We start from the raw sequence: 17,642 nt of genomic DNA on the forward strand, positions 1-17,642 counted from the left end.
GAATAGGAACTTAACAACCCTCACTCTGAGCCCTATTTCCAAGCATACCTTTGCTCTGAACTCTTCTGCCTTAGTCTCCTTAACCCACTTTTCCATGTGGATTATTTATATGGATTATACCACAAGGATATTCATGTGGATTACGAGGTCAGGTACTTCTAATCAACGTCAGTTTATTAATCTCCTTTAAACACAGCCTTTCCCTTTTTCCACTTCTATCCAGGTCAAAAAAATCTCTGGTCCAAGTATTTATTTTGTATCTTAATCCTCCTACTTTTTGTACCAGTCCATCCAACTGTGCCAGAAAGACACACACACACACACACACACACACACACACACACGCACACACACACACGCGCACACACCCTTCTCTGGTTTGGCCGGGGCAGGCTACTCCTTATGTCCCACAGACAATGAAAGAAAGGCTGCCATCTGTAAGAGAGTGCAGTGTGGTCAGGAGTTGTTAATGATCCACATATAAAAATACGTATTTGAGGGAAAAACTTAGTAGCTCTTGGTCTTGGAAATCAAAATAGAGTTTTGCATTTGATATTAATAAGGTAAAACTCATCAGAAACCTTAAAAGTAAGCATTCATTCAATACTAAGTAGCAGACTTAAACCTGGGGTGCCATGGAGAGACCAATACATTGTTTTGGTAGGGGGTGTGCATATTCATGAGAACCAGTCTTTTGGGGTAAATTTAATTTCTGTAGTTTGCGTTAAATGTGCAATTACAGAGAATTCTGATAGCATTAATACTTGATTTCCAGATCTTTATAATCATGGCTTACGTATTTAGCACTAAAGACTTTTCTTTAGTTTTTGTTGTTGTTTGTATGTATCATTTTAAATCTATTCTTTTTTTGATTGCCCCCTTCCTTTGTATTTCTTTCTTAAAGGCTCTATCACCCGACATGATATAGACTCACCACCAACTTCAGAGCGTGTTGTCAGTATTTACAAGTACGAAGACATTTTTATGCCATCAGCTGCCTATCAGACCTTCTCCTCTCCATTTTGTTTGCTTCTTATTGTTGCCCTGACCTTCTACTTGTTGATGGGAACCCCTTAATCACAGCTGCAAAGCCAACAGATTAAATAGATTAGAAAATCTTTAGCATAAATATATTTTTAAACAATATGCAGTATAATTTTAGTGTCTATTATTTAAGGACTCCTACCTATGAGTTCAGCTTTTTGGAAGACAAAGTAAGGCTTCTTTTCTAATTTAAGAGGATTGTATAATAATGATCCCATACTTTTGGAAACTACTTAAAACTTTTCTAAGCACTTTCGAGTAAGTTTCCTTATTTGCGCTTCACATCTCTGAGTTGGATTGATGGAAATTACTATTGCCACCTGACTGAATGGGAATTGGGACCCAGGAGGACTGCCTTTTTGTGACCCACATGCCATGTCGCCTTGGCCATTTGGTCAGATAACACAACAAGGCAGAGAAAGAGCTAGACATAGAAGTCATGTCTCTAAACAACCTTTACTCTTCCAACTATAACTCAGGAGACTTACTTGGAGTATTACTAAAGAGAAATTCACTGGATGGCCCTAGTTCACAGTCAGCCTTTTAGGCAGGAGAACTTTCAAATTTCCGTGAAGCTTAAGTGCTTTTGGATAATTACACAGCTGATGGGGAGAATGGGGGAGATTACAATGAGATGAAAATGGTTCACATTTATTTGAAATTTCCTCTCAACTAGCGAGTAGCTATGAGAAAACATTTTTTATTGCTGTTGGAAAAGTTAGAAACAGAGCTGAGTGTTCCTGAAAATGTAAAATTATATTAATGATAAAAATATGGGCATTCTTAGCAATTAAAATTTGGACTCTTCTACCCCTGTACTTTGTAAATTAAGGTACTCATCTGTGGTTACAGCTAATTCTGTTGTCAGAGTCGGCATATGCTGAGTATGATTAAATATATAATAGACTAATCATCTTAATAAAAATTTAAGGCACTTTGATAATAAATCAACATTTTTGGATATTTGGAGTAGAAACTTTTTAAATATGAGATTTTTTAAATTAGAAAATGGGAAATGACCCATAAAGTGAATTCACCTAGATTATCCATTCAGACTTGTTCAGACTTGTAAATTGGATTTGCAGTCAGCATAATTTATAATAATGCTTTGACTTAATGCATTACCTTTTTTTCAAAGGAACCCAAAGGTTCATTTGTTCCAAATGTCTGTGTTAACAGCCCATTTAGAGGTAAAGAATCTATGGATATGGTTATGCTGCTGAGGCATTTCTACTTTAGCGTTCCGGAGTCCTCTGGCTTGCATGGGGATGGGGGTGGGGCATTGCTTTAAAGCTGGCTCCAACTATGTGCGTCTTTTTTGATTAAACAATACTGGAGATTGTGATTTCTAATGCCATCTTTGGAATTCATGTCAGAAGTGAAAATCTACGTGTGGGGAGAGCTTTCAGATTCTTCTGGAGCTGAACAAAAGAAAGGAAAACATGGAGATTCTGTGATGTTGCACAGATCACCAAATACATCAGAGGGACGTTGGAGAAATAATCCTCGTTAGAGATGGAGTGAAATTAAATGACACCAAGTGAGCAATGGAACTGGGTGGGATTCAAACTCAGGACATCTGGTTCAAGTCCCTGGTTCCACCTGACTACCATCGCCTCATAACTAAGCCCTTTGGTCATGGCTGCGGATAGCCTGTGCATCACCTTCTAAGCTATAATGGTTGTTTAGTAGTGAAGATACTGAGTATGCAGGCATCCACATTGTAAATAAGAGCAAATATTTTCTATATTTCCTTCTCATGTATAATATTTCAGCTATAAATAGGTTAAAAATAAAGAGACTTCACCTAGTCTCTCTAGCTGGCAGGGAAGGAATAAATTAATGGATTTTCCTTCTCACATTTCAAGTCAAGCTAATTATTTCACGAATTGTTCCTGCTTTGATTACTAGTTTTGCATATTTGTGCTTAGAACTTTCAATGATTTCTCATTGCCATTAGTGTAAAATGCAAACCACTTTGATTACCTCCAATATCATCTTCTGTCACCACTCCTCACTTGCTATGACCTAGCAAGACTGAACTGCTCTCCGTTCTTCAGACCTGCTTTCTCACCTCTCATCTGCCCTGTGCCCAACCATTCTCCACTTCCTGTGCTTGCTAAACTACTACTCATCTTTCAGGTCACAGCTTAAGTATTTCTTCCTCCAATCCCCTTGACTAGGTAGGTTTAGGTCCCTGCCAAATGCTCCCATAACACACTGGGCTTCCCTACATAGGCCTCCCCATCACATGTTAATATAATTGCTGGCTCGTCCTCCCTGCTAACTCCCTAGCAGGGACCATTTCTTGTAACTCATCATTGTAACAGACACTACTGCGTAGTAGGTACTCAGCAAACACTTGTTGAATGAATTAATAAACAAACTGTACTTCTATGGAAAGTTTGTATGGTTCGGAAGACTTGTGTTTCATACACATTGTCAGACTAGCCAACATTTTTATGTTCTTCCATGTGATCAAACCATAAGCCATCCTTTTAGCAAATACTGAATTTTGTCTTTTGAAACATAAATAAAAAGATCATTAGTAACAATGCTGTTTTACCTGCAAAACATAGTTGACATTTTTAACAATAATCATTCTTCAGAAATAAGAATTCACAGACCAAGGATGCAAAACAGCATTTAACCATCATCTCAGAGAATCATCAATTTATAGCTAAAACTCTGAAGTTAAAACTCTGTGGACTTCCATTTCATTCTTACCTAATATAAGAGAATCGACTTCTATTTTATCTCTGTATTCCATTTTCTAACATAGTACTTTTTACCGGGCAGAGACCCTACCAGTGTGTTTTTGTAAAATGCCTGAGTAGAATAATAATGCTAGCTATATGCATTTAGTGCTGTTCTAAGCACTCTACATGGATTAATCATTTAATCCTCACAACAACCATAGGAAGTCGATTCTATTATTAATCCAATTTTACAGATGAAAAAACTGAGGCTAGTCATTTGGCATGAATTACCAGAGCTGGCAAGGACTTTAGAAACTGTTTAATCCAATACACTTATTTAATAAAGGCACAGCTGAGGTCTAGGAAGGAGATATGATTTCCTACACACTCATGCCTTCATGCACATTCATTAAGGCTTTTATTAAATGGAACCCATTATCCACACTCAAATTAGCCAGGTGTTTTTTTTCCCCTCTTTAGTAATTTACAATGAAAAGGAGGACTTTTTGTAGTTATATTTGGGGAAAGGGGTCCATTTTACTTTCTATTAGCTTTTTCTCTTCTTAAAAACATTTTGATTCTTTATTTTACCAGTCATTTTAATGCTTTTAGTAGTTTTTTTCTTTTTCTTTTAAATAATACACAGACTGGACAAGACTAGAATGTATTTGTTTTGGTTAATTTTTAAAAGTGGCTTGCCTAAAACCCAGGTCCTCTAACGTGGAGTCCAATGCCCTTTACATTACTCCTCCATAGTTTCAAAGATGAATTGGTCAACATGAGTTCAGGTAAAATGCAGGAGCCATATTTGATTATCTTAAGTTGGCTTTTGTCATTAAGAAAGTCAGAAAGTTTGGACAACTCAGGGATGGATTTCCATCCCGGGTGGTTTTTACTACTATTTCTGTAATTAAGTTTACTGTCTATATACAGGATTTTGTGCTTAAGAGATATTGCTACTAAGGTTGTGTATCATTCTTAGTTCTAGCCTAGGGTTCAGCACATTTTTTTCTGTGAAGAGCCAGGTGGTAAATATTTGAGGCTTTGTGGTCTGTTTCAGCTGTTCAACTCTGTTGTAGATGATAATACATAAACTGATGAGCATGGCTGTGTTCCAATAAAACTTAATGGACACTGAAATTTGAATTTCATCAAATTTTTACGTCACAAATATTCTTTTTTAGATTAAAAAAAAATGTTTAAAAATGTAAAAACCATTCTTAGCTTGCAGGCCATACATACAGAAATAGGCAGCAGGTTGGGTTTGGCTTATGGGCTGTAGTTTTCCCACACTTGGTTCTCAGCTAAGAGACATACCTCTGTGTCATGATCAGTTGTAAAGTACACTGCCAGTAATGTATTACTGGTTAATTGTAAAGATATTGAAATTAGTAATTTGTTTGTAAAATAAAATAAATTATAGCTGACTTATTTTATCTCAATAATGGTATTTCCATGCACTTGCACTCTAATGTCTTTTCCTGAGTTGGTGGGAAAGAGGTGGTAGTTAATTCAGAGCTGGGTCAGCAGCAGTTTTATTTTACTTAAACTCTGGCAGTTGTGAATAACTTTTGCTGTTGAATTGCTCTTCGTGGTGGGGATTACAGTGTTTCAGAGTAATACATTTCCCTGCAGACATTTTTTTTATTAAAGTTTTATCAAAATCTGCTACACTCACAGGAATGTTACACTCACAGGAATTGTACACATGTGACAATGGCATCTACCTGGTGTGTCGTAATAGAGAAATGTTTGAAACCAGTGCAATAGGCCAAATGCTGAGATGTGTATACTTTGTTGTATATAATTGTATTGTATGTCATTGTTCTCTAAACAGAATTGGTTATGTTTAGTGAGCAGTTTGATTATTTTTGGTGTTTGTATATATAGTTGAACATACACAATAAGCCTATATATACATACTATGGCCATTTGAAGGTCTTTGCCGAGATTGTTTTTGTTGCTGATTTCTTGAGTACTTTAAAACCCAAGAGATAAAACATTGTGTGTATTACAGGCAAAGCTACCCTTGAATTTATAGTCATTTCCTTTGCAGAAAGGATCCTTTGCAGAAAGGATTCCTCGATCCTTTAGTAAGCCTTGCCTCTTTCATTCAGCATTCCATGAATTGTTAAGAATGTATAAAGTATTATGGTTGAGTTTGACTTTTCTGTACTGTTAGTTAAGAAACTGAGGCTAGTGTTAACTGAGCCCATGGCATGTTGATGCAACCCATACCTATTTGTATTTCGTTAGACTTTTTATTTAGTTATTCAGTTATTTAGTTTCAAGTTGTACTTCTTGGTTTTTATATTTAATAGATGACTTAAGTTCCTGTTCATGAAAAATGGTAGCTATGCTAAATGTGATTTTAAACAAAACTGAACATTTAAGTGAATCATCCATTTCTGTGGGATTTTTCACTCACAATGGTATACACATATCTGACTAATGTTTTCAGATTTTCCCCCTGGATATTTGCTACTAGGCAAATTTTTCTGGAGAGTAGAGAGCAATTCTCCCGGGTTACGGGCTGCTGCAGGGGTTGTGGCATTCACTAGAGCAGTTACCATTTCATCACATAGAATGACCTGGCCCCCCGGGAAAGAGTAAATGCAGCTTCTCCACATGCCTTATTCCCACAGATGCGCTGATATGCTGGAACAATCTGGCTCCAGGAGTATTAATATACTTTTTTGAGACTGTCTATAAAATACTATTTTGTAAAAACTATGCCTTTAAATAGACATTGATGGGTTATAATTGTTTTATAATAATTGTGTACCTAATGTTCAATTGTGATTGATTTTGAGATTTATGTATATTTATAAGCCTGTCCCATGTGAATTTTTACTCTAAGATGTGTAATAAACACATGGATTTCTATTTATGTAATTGTAGCAATATTCCTTGATGCTATCTAAATGATTGTTCTGTCCATTTGCCATCACAACTACTTTTATCCTTAGAGGATTATGTTACCGTTAGAATATATTAACTAGATTTAAATTTTAAAATATAAATTCTCAACATGGTTTGGAATTCTTCCTGTTGATGTAATTAAAGTTAGTTTCTAATTCCTTATTGCTATGCTCTGGTGCATTTTTGGTTTTCTGTTTGTTTGTTTTACATCCTTTCATTAGTAAAGTCTTCCTAAAGTTATAGACCTTAGAGAAGATGACAGTGTCTTGTTTGACAAAGAGGAAAATCATGTTGCAGTCGAAGGTAAAAATCCTTGTAGAGAAACAATTTGCAAAATAAATCTGTATTTAAAGCTTCAGCTTAATACCTTTACCAAATAGTAAATGGAGGCCTATGATAATCCCATTTAAAGTGTATTACTTGGTTAATAGTGCTTAACTAGCTCTAAGAATTTCAATTATGAGCCTTATTGGTGACTAAATCATATAATACGTCAAGAATAGTTACAGTTTGGTTGTAGAGCCTTATGAATCATCAATGGAAATTGCTATTATGTAGCTGCTGGTTCTACTGGGGCGAAATGGAGAAACTCAAGGAATATCATGCTAAGAAAGACTCTGGCATTATAGACTCTAATCCTACCCCCCCACAAAGAACCCCAAATATTTATTGTTTTTTTGGTATTTTAGGTGCTCCCTGTGGTGTTATTATTTTGCAGTATTCTCTGTGGGTAGCCCAGCTGTCAGACCCGACCCTAGTTGATGTTTGACTTGGAAATGTCTTAGGGCCCAGTTGCAGGTACGAAGGCCAGGGATACGCTGTGAGAAAAGGTAGCTGAAGTGGAGTGGACGTAAGTCATCTGCACCCAGGAGGTCAAGAAGTTTTAACCACTTGTTAATTCATTCAATAAATACGGATTTATTGAGAACTCTTATGTGCCAACCGCTATGCTAGACCCTGAATATGGAAGATTCTGAAAAGAACACCTCCTGATTTCTGCCCCTAAGAGTCTCACAGCCTAGTTAGGGAGTCAGGCACCATGATAATACCTTTTGGTGATTGTAAGTGGTGAGGAAATGCTCAGGTGTGGTGCAAACCTGGAGTAGGGACCCTCACCCAGCTTGGGACAGCCACGAAAGCAGGAGGGGGTAGTGAAGCTGACTCTGAAGGAAGGGGTTGGAGTAAAGCAGGCAAAGGGTGTGAAGAAGCATCTCTAAGAAAGGGAAGAGCAAGCCCAGAAGAAAGACCAGCACGATGTGTTCGGGAACCACTGTCATTTGACAAGGTTTGTCTTAGTTTCCTATGGCTGCCGTAACACATTACCATCAATTAGTGGCTTAGAACAACAGAAATGTCTTCTCTTGCAGTTCTGGAGGCCAGAAGTCTGAACTGAATCTTACAGAACTCACATCAAGGTATCGGCAGGGTTGCTTTCTTCTGGGAACTCCAGGGAAGAGGATCCTTCATTGTCCCTTCCAGCTGCTGATGGCTCTGGGTATTCATGTCATCATCACTCAATTGGCTGCCTCTGTGGTCAGAGCTTCTCTTCCGTAGTCCGATCTCCCTCTGATGAGGCCCTGGTGGTTATATTTAGGCCCCACCCATAGAATCCAGGCTAATCTCCTCATCTCAAAATCTTTTAACTTAATCTTACCTGCAAAGTGCCTGTTACCATGTAAAGTGACACACTTCACAGGGTCCAGGGACTCACACCTGGATGTCTTGTGGGACCAGCACATCACTGTGGGATAAAGGACAAGGAAGGGAGTGGGGAGGGGTGAGGCAAGTCCCTCACCTTGGACCTCGGAAGTCGTAGAAAGAGCTCGGATACCTTCCCATGAGGTCAGGGGGCTTTGAAGGGATCAGACTATACGTTAGAAAAATCACGCTGGCTGTAATGTAGAGAGAATTGATTGGAGTGAGCAAAAGGGCAGAGAGACCAGCTCGAGGCTGGAGTGACATCAGTGTGGTGACAAGAGTATACCAAAAAAGTGACACTTAGGATTCAAAACCAGCCAGACTTGGTTCTCAAATGAAGATCGTTCATTTATAAATAAAGAGGGATTAGTCTGGCCAATTTGAAATGCATCCACCATCTTGTTTTCAGTGTTGCTCTGATTTGCAGCAGACGGTGGCCGGCTGTTGGATGGCCTCAGCCTTAGTTGGAGTGCATTGTTGGGAGTAGAGCCAAGGAAGGGGCGGGTTAAGAATTTCAAGTGCTGATCCCTAACTCTCCAATTTCAACCATTCCAGATAAAGTGTTCCAGATATAATCACTCCTGTGAAGACGAGGAGCCACCAGTGAAGGACACTTAAAGCCAACCACTTTCCCGACCGGCAATTCTGGTTTTCAGCAATAATTGTTCATCACAAAATTTACCTTGCAGATGCCCATTCTCCCTAACGACCTCCCTCCCACCCTAGAAGAGGAAGTGGAAGTCACTTGGCTTGCAGACTTTTAAAAAAAGGATGCCTCCCTCCTCTTCCCACCCGAAGCACTTCCCAAGCTATTTTTTTATTCATCTGGCCCTTTCCTGGGTAAATGGGTCTCAATTGGGTTGGTTGAATCCACTTGATAATCTTTCTACTGACCTTTTTACAAACTGGTAAGATGGGCTTTGTTGGAAAGTTAGCTGCAGCTGGACAGCACAGATGGAAGGACAGGAACCCAGACTAGAAAGACAGGAACCTGGAGGCAGGAAAGGCTCCACTCCACTCCGTGAAACGGCAGGACCTGTCCTGTACGTGGGTTCTTATGTCCCAGTATGGGAAGAGGAGAGAAAAGGGGGAGTAGTCAAGGAGTCGGGCAGGGCCTCATGGTATCAGATTTGTTTGTGCCATTTATTTTTTAGCTTTTAAGATTTAAAAACACAAACAAAACTCATAATTTATCACATACACAGCTAACTATTTTCCTGTAAACCAGTTACCTACATCTTTAGTCTGCCCATTGTATTTAGTATCAGATACTCAATGGTTAGGTATAGTAGGGAAAGCAAATAAGTTCCATCTTGTGTGCCTACTTTGTTCAGTTAGTAGTGGCTCCCTAGAATGTTCGGCTGAGAAGGATTTTGAGGCTGTGTCTGGGCTCAGTGAGAATGAGTTCAGTGGTTGATTAGCAATGGACTTTGCTAAAAAGGAAAGTGGTAACTCATTTGGAATCGGAATGCATGTCTGTTTGATTACATTTTCATATGCTCTCTCCTTCTGCACTGTACATACCACTTTGTACATGAGGTATACTCTCCATTGTAAGCCCAGAACCTTGTACAAAGCAGGTGCTTAGTACAACTCAGTAAATGTTTATGGAGGACTCTAAGGAAGATGCAATGTCCTGGAGAATCTGCTCCCTATGTTTGTTTTACCTCTGGGGCTGTTATCTTGATACCCGGGGAGTCTGTGGACATTAATTGTTGTTTAGGAGATACCGCTTGGCTTCTCTAGGACAAAATGAAGAGTCCCCTGAGAGCCACTATCAGATTCTCACCATGTCCTAGGTGTTGTACTACTGTTTTAGACACACTCTCTCATTTCATCCTCACAGCAACCAATGATGTAGATATTATTTTTCAGCCAGAAAGCTTTCTGTTGCAAGAAATGTAAAACTGAGCTGAAGCTGGATTAAACGATTAGGAAATTCATTGGTTTACACAACAGGAGGGCCAGGGGCAGTGTGGTTCCAGGGTCCGCCTGAGCCACTCCTCTGAATCTTTTTTATCTCCACTGTATCCTGGATGCCTATGGAGTCTGTTCTTTCCTGAGGTCATCGGAGTGAGTTGCTATGTAGGGCCAACAAGGAAAACCCAAGTAGCCTCGTGTTTTGAAGGGGATGCCTAAAAGCGCATGCCTTGTGAGCTAGATATTTGAGTGAACTGTGTGTGCCCTTTTCAAATTTAGTTTGTAGGCCCTACATCCCAGTATTTTAATTTTTCTCTGATTTCAACCATAAGAATACCTAGAAGAAACATTCCCAAGGTTTCAATACTATTTCTCACAGGAAGAACAAGCAGGTTTTTAAAAAAGGCTATCACTGATTCATTCACTTATGCAGCAAACTCTGAGCTTCTAATCTGTGTTGCACATGCCCTGTGCTGTGTCAGGTGCTCGGGACACAAAACTGAACCCATGTAAACCACGGACTTTGATGGCAGCGTGCCGAGTGCAATCATAGAAGGGTGAGTAAAATGCTGTGGAAACCCAGCCTTGTGTTAGGCTGTATAAATGTTAGTTTCTAGTACTTCAAACTTCGTTTCTGTTAGAGTTCATTCTTGAATAGAAATTCCAACAGAGACTTCTCAGTTCTATTGCTTTGGCCATTAGAACAGTGTTCAAATGGTCAGCAATTTTGCCTTTCATTGAGACTTGGAAGCAGAGAACCGTGAAAGGACATTTTTGATTTGTTGAGCAGGGGGCCCAACAAAATTTGGGGGAACACTCCACCTGCCCCCTCATGTTCAATGCATACATATGTCAGTTTCTGTTTGCATCCATTGATAAATACTTTTGTTATGGAACATGGGATCTTTTCTTTTGTAACTAGAGGGAAAGAGCCCAGTCTTTGGTTGGAGGAGCACAGAAGGGATGTCTGGTCTTTTTTCTCTCACTGACCCTTTGGATGGGTTTTGAACCCTTGTGGTTAGAGGACTGAAGGTCAGAGAAGGAATTCGTCATGAGAGGAGATATAATACATTAGGCACAACTGACCTGGTTTAGGGCATGGGTGACAAAAGGACACAGAGTTTGCAAGTCAGGGAGAAGAACCTCCTCGCCAGTTCTAAGTGGAACCCAGCTCTGCTTTGGTATCCTGAGGATAAGAAGTTTGGAAGTGTCCAGCATCTGGAAATAGTGACATTGGCTCTGAAAATCTTATGACAGGCACTGAACTCAGTGAGATATGTGGGCAGCAGGGTGGACATAGGATGGTTGGTGGTCAACTCATGTCTCTGGGTATCTGGGTATCTGAGGAGCACCCCTTTGGGACTTTCTAGAAATCACTGACGACTTTTTTGGAGGGAGACTGAGGCATTGTTGTTATATAAATGGGAGCTTGAGTCAGTGTAAAATGGAATGCTGAAAGCAAACATGACCATAATTTGTAATTATAATTTCATCAGCCCCAGACAAAGTAGTTAAGAAGCAAAGCAATATGTAGGACAACAGAAGCAAAATATTTACAGAGTCAGAGTCCAAAGACCACTTGAAAAACAAGGACTGTGATCTGAGACCCAAAGATCCAATGGAAAGGATTTACTTTTTCTTTTAGTTTAAAATTTATTGAAAATGGAAAAGGGATAACTTGCAGGGTTTTGAAGCACCCCCATATTGAATACTCAGTAAAGGCTTCCTTGCTTCATCTGATAATAATAATAATAATAATAATAATAATAATGCTATTTGAGAAGTTTTATGAGTAGTAGCCTTGGATCCTAGGACTTTTCCAACAGAACAGAAGCACCTTGCACTGCCCCAGAGCTTCCTTTTTCTTTCCTGAGACAAGAGCTTCTATTACTATCATTCCCATGTGACAGAGGGGAAATTGGGGGTGGGGGCTTAATTGACTGACTCCAGGTCTCAAAAAGAAATAGTGGCAGTTCGAGACTCTGATCTAGAGCTCTTTCAGGATTTAGATTGCTCCCACACTAACTACACCAATGGTTGTCAGCAATCACTACACATTACAGTCCCCCGAGGAACTTCAAAAAAATATGCCAAAGGATCCCTGTCATACCAATTAGCATAGTAAGAGATAGACATAGGAAACAGACTCTGAATTTAAATATTTCTGCCACTTATTAGCTGTGTGACATGGGCAAGGTACTTAACTTCTCTGTGTTTTAGTGTTCCTCTTTGTAAACGAGATAATACCACCTTCTTCGAAGGGTTGTTCTAAAGATTTAGTTAATAGGAATGAGGCACTTAGAACAGGGCCTGCCATGTGCTAATTGCGATTTAAAAATCCTGCCAAATATACCAGAGCAAACATTGTTCAGTGTTTATTAATTAAATCCGTACAATAGAATTTGGGGATCAGTCTTTTACAAGTACTACCCCTCAGGATTCTAATGTGCAGCCTGAGTTTTCAATCTGTGAATGTAGTGTCTCTTTTGGGATTCCGCCTCCCGAAAAGTTGTCCTTAACGAATGGGTGAAAGGAGATTTTCTTTTTTTTTTCCTCCCCCTCCTGGTTTTGAGCCCAGAAACCTGTTACCTGGAACCTGCAAGACCACTGGGTGAAAGTAACCGGGGAGTGAAGGGAGTCGCCCCATCCTCACTGGGAGTTGTAGTTTGCTAAAGGTTCTGTAAGCGCTCGGTGGCCAGCTAGGACTACAACTCCCACAACGCCGCGCGCCGCCCACTCTGCCTCTCGCGGGTGGCTCTCTGCAGGCTTTCCAGTATCGCCTCTCGGCGGCAGCAGCGGCGGCAGCAGAGGCACCATGGCCGACGGCGGCGGCGGCGGTCCTCCGGAGCCACCCAGTCCCCAGGACTCCCCGGGCCCGGCGCCACGGGTTTTGCGCGCGGTCAGGCCGGGTGGCGGCACCGGCGGCGGCGGGGAGACCCCGCGGACGGCGGCGCTGGCGCTGCGCTTCGACAAGCCCATCAAGCAGGCCTTCTACAACACCGGCGCCGTGCTGTTCGTGTGCCTGTGCTGTGGCGCCGCCGTGCTCGTCTACTTCATCCTGGAGGCGTTCCTGCGGCCGCTGCTTTGGGCCGTGCTGTGCGGCACTTTCCTGCACCCGTTCAAGACCTCGCTGACGCGCCTGGGCCGCCACTGGCTGCAGCGCCTGCACCGCGCGCACACGCCCATCGTGCTGGCCGCGCTGCTGCTGCCGCTCTGCTTCGCCGACTACGGCGTCGAGGCCCTGGGCGAGCAAGCGCTGCGCCGCCGCCGTTTGCTGCTGCTGCTGGGCGCCGGCGGCCCGCTACTCTATGGCCTCTACAGCCTTGGCAGCTACCTGGGCGTGCAGGTGCTGCTGGCCCAGGCCGGCGCTTTCATCTGCTGCGGGCTGGACTATTTCAGCAGCCTGTGGGTGAGTGAGCCTCGGCCCGGTCCCTCCTTGGTGCCGGTGCGCACGCCGTACCCTTTTCTACAGCCGCAGTGCACTGGGGTGCGATCCTGCGCTCCTCACTGCGTAAGGGCGACCAAAGGTCCACACCTGTGCGGCACTGGCAGTCTCCACCTTACTTCCCTTGCACCTGAGCAACTTGGCACACTTCCTTTCAAAGAGAGGGCGGCTGCGGTTTGAAACAGCCTCCCTGTCCCCCGCCCCCATCCTAATAGACCCTTTTAGGGGACCCTGTTGGGAATCGCTGTTCCACTTTGCAGGTAGGAGCTCCAGAGCATCGGCAGGTGGAGTTGAGTGTATTCCTGGTCGTGGAGTTGGTGCGTGCACCGGCCATCTTCAGTTTTGCTCCTGTGGGACTTTTCTGGATACCACAGCTGGAAGGGACCTTAGAGATCCTACCTAGTTCAACCTCTCATCCTATAAATAGGAGAGGCAACTTGTTACCCGGCTAGTGCTAGTTAGGGAGAAGTAGGAGACGGGTGACTTAAGTTTCTCAAGTCCTAAAACAGCTTTCTTAATAGTCTGGGGCTGCGTCTCCATTCAGGTGATTTCAGTGTACTTTGTGCGAGGCACTGGGCGCTGATCCACCGCGGCCCCACTCTACTTCTGGGGAACTACTAATGTGCAAGGACTGCTGTTCCATACTTACGTCTCCTCCCGCCTGTATTTCCTAGGCAGACTGAGTGAAAGAGAGTTAGATCCATGCTTCTTGGTCACCCTGGGCTTCTTCTTAGAAAAGTAGGGAGCTTAGAATTGGAAGGGATTTCAAAAATAACTTAGTGACACATTTCCTAACTCAGATAAGATTGTAGACCAGTTAATTACCCAAATATTTAACCTTGGGACTGTTAAAAAAACAAGTGGATGTGTAATGCGTAAGAATTCGAACTCATGAGTAAACAGTACCATTTAAAAATAGTTTGATTCACTTCTGTCAGTGTTCAATGCACCTTGACGTCAAGTTGCAAAGTAATTCTACGTATCTGTCCTGCAGGGTTTTGACTTGCCCGAGGTTATTGGTAGAATGATGACTGATCCCAGAACTCCTGTCTTCTCTTGCTCTATCAAGACCACCTTTCAGGTCAAGTTAACAGTTGATTGAGTATGCTGTTAGGTACTGGGCTTTGTGAGGGATTTAAAAGGAGAAAGATGCAGGCTCTGACTTCAGGGTGCCTATAATCATATGTGAACATAATCCCAAGGAGATGACTGACAAATGAATGTTCATTACCCACCAGTTAGGGGCCAGCAAGGTATTGCAAGGTATTGGGCAGCACCTCGTCCATCCTTTTTTAATGCTGCCTGTGTGCAACTGCTAAGTGATCAGGCAGAAGCCTTGGCCTCCAAAAGGGCCATTTCAATTGTGGTAGGAGGGAGATGGAACACCCTCTTTCGGTTCCTGGTGCTTGCTGGTTTGTCAGGTGGAAGTGATTCTAGAGTTAATTTACTTTTTGCTGCCTGATGCCTGCCACTGTTCAGGAGAGGTTTCTGAGGGCCAGAGAACGTGATTGCCCCAGTCATTCAGATTGTGAACAGATCCACATTTCACATTTATGGAGTCCCAGTTCAGTGTTCTTTCTCCTTTACCTTGTTTCCCAGTTAAGTTGATTGGATGCCTCTTATATAGAAGGCAGGATACTATATGCTGTTAAAAAATACCGGGTGCCAAAAAAAATGTATACAAGTGGACACTTTGGTCAACGTTGCTCAAGCAGTAGTTCGCCATAATCAGAAGTATCTGGATGCTGATGGTAACCTCTTTGAGTACCTCTTGTAATTGCAGAAGTCAAACGTGACTTGTATTCATCTTTTGTTATTGGTATATATCAAGTATTACAATTTTAATACAGTTTTCCTTAAAGTGTAAATACATTTTTGGGGGGCATCCTCTGTATAAAGACTACTATGACATGTTCCTATACTCAAGAAATTTAGTCTTGTCGAAGGCAGACACATTTATAGATTCTTCTAACATTTTTTGACTTGGTATTGAAGTTTACTGTAAATTACTGTAGCCACGACCTACTAGCATATCCACTAAGCTGTAGGAAATTAGAAAAGAAAGGCCTAACATATAAATAGTGTATTTTTATACTAGAGAAAGAAGTTGAATACATGGGTAAATTGACATGGTTAATGGAAAATGAAGCATTTCTGGAATTGAATACTTGTAAAGACCTGCCTGCAGCTCAGTGTATATCGTCTTGAGTATCATTTTACGAAAGATAAACTCTCATCTCTCTAATTTTTACCTAAATACCCTAGTACATAATAGCATATCTCTGCTCAGAAGAGAAATAAGGGCCAAGATTGATTAGGCTAAAGGGGGGGGAGGTCAAGCCAATTAATGATTAGAAAGTCTTCAAACTCAGTTGTTTGGCTAAAGTGGTGGGGACAAGGGAGGAGAGGAAGAGGTAAAAAAACCCCATTATAAGCGAGACAAGTATGAGTTGTTCATTAAAAGAGAGTAGGAAGGGGCAGAGGGGCTAAGTGGTAGAGCAGGGCCTGGAGGTTGATCCCAGTTTGAGAGGCTTGCAGTTGTGTTTTCTTGAAGCGGCACTGGGCTGGGTGGTGGGTTGGATGGGGGTGAGGTGGATCTGAGAAGCAGAGACAAGGAGTTCAGGGCTCCCTGCCAAAAGTGCTGATTAAGGCCTGCCATGAAGTAAACGTCGGTCATGTGACTGGGCAGAGGGCCCACTCTGTAACTTTTCTATCTCATAGTTCGCAGCTGGTTAGGTCTGGTAAGACTGAGCAGGGCTGCCTGTTACAGGAAAAGAGTCTTGATGCTTTCTGGACAACTTGTAAATTTGAGTCTGCTGCTGAAAAGAGGTATGATGGAGAGGCGGAGAGAAAAGTGACATTTAAGCACGTCCACGTTTTGGACAGCTAACAATTCCTACATTGAAGACTCAACTTTTGAGCCGTGAACCAGGCACTGGGTTAGCTGCTTTCGTGTGTGTTATTTCATTCTCAACAATCCTGTGAAGTAGGGGGGAGGGATTTCACAGGTGAGAAGACTGATTAGAGATTGATCTGTTCGCCCCTATTAGTAAATGTATTCAACAGACCTATCAGCAGTTGAAGTCCCTTTGTCATCCAGATTTTCAATAAGGATTTACAAGGTTTCCTCCAATAAGTTGTGTTTAAGTTTTTTAGTTTATTTTTATTTTTTTAGTATGAATTGATTTTAGTTATTAAGAAAAACAAAGAAGAATATCAGAATCGGACTAATTATACATGTTCCCCCAAAGACCTCTGGATCATCTAGAAACCTTAGTCATCTCTCTCTCTCTTTGCTTTTATCGTTGTAGCTGTTCAGTTATTTCCAGAAACTGGCCAGTTTTCCTTTGTAGTGTCTTCAGTGCCTGTGTTTTCCTGTTACTAGTTTATCTTTCCAGTTCAGTTCCCCTTCACCTCACTTTTGGGTTAATTCAGTCCCCTAGCTCTTTTCCTTGACTCTAGGTCTCCTAACGTTCCATCCTGCTTGAAAGTGAAAGAGTAATCATTTATGGTATGAGTAATTTTTTTTAAAACAGTTGCAAATATATTAGAATATTGTACTGTGTTAGTGATTTCTAAACACTTAAGAAAAATCATTTGTTGCACCTAGTTCACATGTGACTCCGTCCTTAGGGTTTTTGGCATCTCCCCATGGTGTAGTTGTCAGGATAAATCTGAAAAGCTAATGGCTTCCCCTGCTCCACCACTTTTTTTTTTTTTTGCTGGGAGTAATTTGGCCTTCGTCTCTGTTCGGCAACTTTGAAGACCGTTGAACAGTTTTTGCAGTAGTAATAGATTTGTGTTCTCTACAGTCTCTGATCCCATTATTTCCATGTTACTTTATAAAGAAGCATGAGGTGGAAAGACTAGTGGCTGAAAGATGAGAAGAGTGTAAATTCTAAGCAGAGCTCTGT

At 41.5% G+C, this 17,642-nt stretch overlaps 2 protein-coding genes across 4 annotated transcripts in view; both read left to right on the forward strand.

Annotated features, from left to right (window-relative positions):
• FRRS1L (ferric chelate reductase 1 like) overlaps nt 1-6,827 on the forward strand; it is a 34,727-nt gene extending 27,900 nt beyond the window's left edge. Inside the window, exon 5 of the mRNA XM_074330800.2 lies at nt 905-6,827. Coding sequence (XP_074186901.1) covers nt 905-1,077 — 173 coding nt within the window. The 3' untranslated portion in view covers nt 1,078-6,827. The remainder of the gene's footprint in view (nt 1-904) is intronic.
• Nucleotides 6,828-13,022: 6,195 nt separating this feature from the next.
• Nucleotides 13,023-17,642, forward strand: part of TMEM245 (transmembrane protein 245) — an 86,868-nt gene continuing 82,248 nt past the window's right edge. Inside the window, exon 1 of one of the 3 annotated variants that reach the window (XM_088793404.1) lies at nt 13,023-13,692. In XM_088793404.1, coding sequence (XP_088649530.1) covers nt 13,099-13,692 — 594 coding nt within the window. In that variant the 5' untranslated portion in view covers nt 13,023-13,098. The remainder of the gene's footprint in view (nt 13,693-17,642) is intronic. The other 2 variants (XM_019734185.3, XM_019734186.3) reach the window with 2 other exon arrangements.

The sequence above is a fragment of the Rhinolophus sinicus genome, chromosome 16 (assembly GCF_057876585.1).
Source record: "Rhinolophus sinicus isolate RSI-liver-muscle chromosome 16, RSI-T2T, whole genome shotgun sequence".
Taxonomy (NCBI): Eukaryota; Metazoa; Chordata; class Mammalia; order Chiroptera; family Rhinolophidae; genus Rhinolophus; species Rhinolophus sinicus.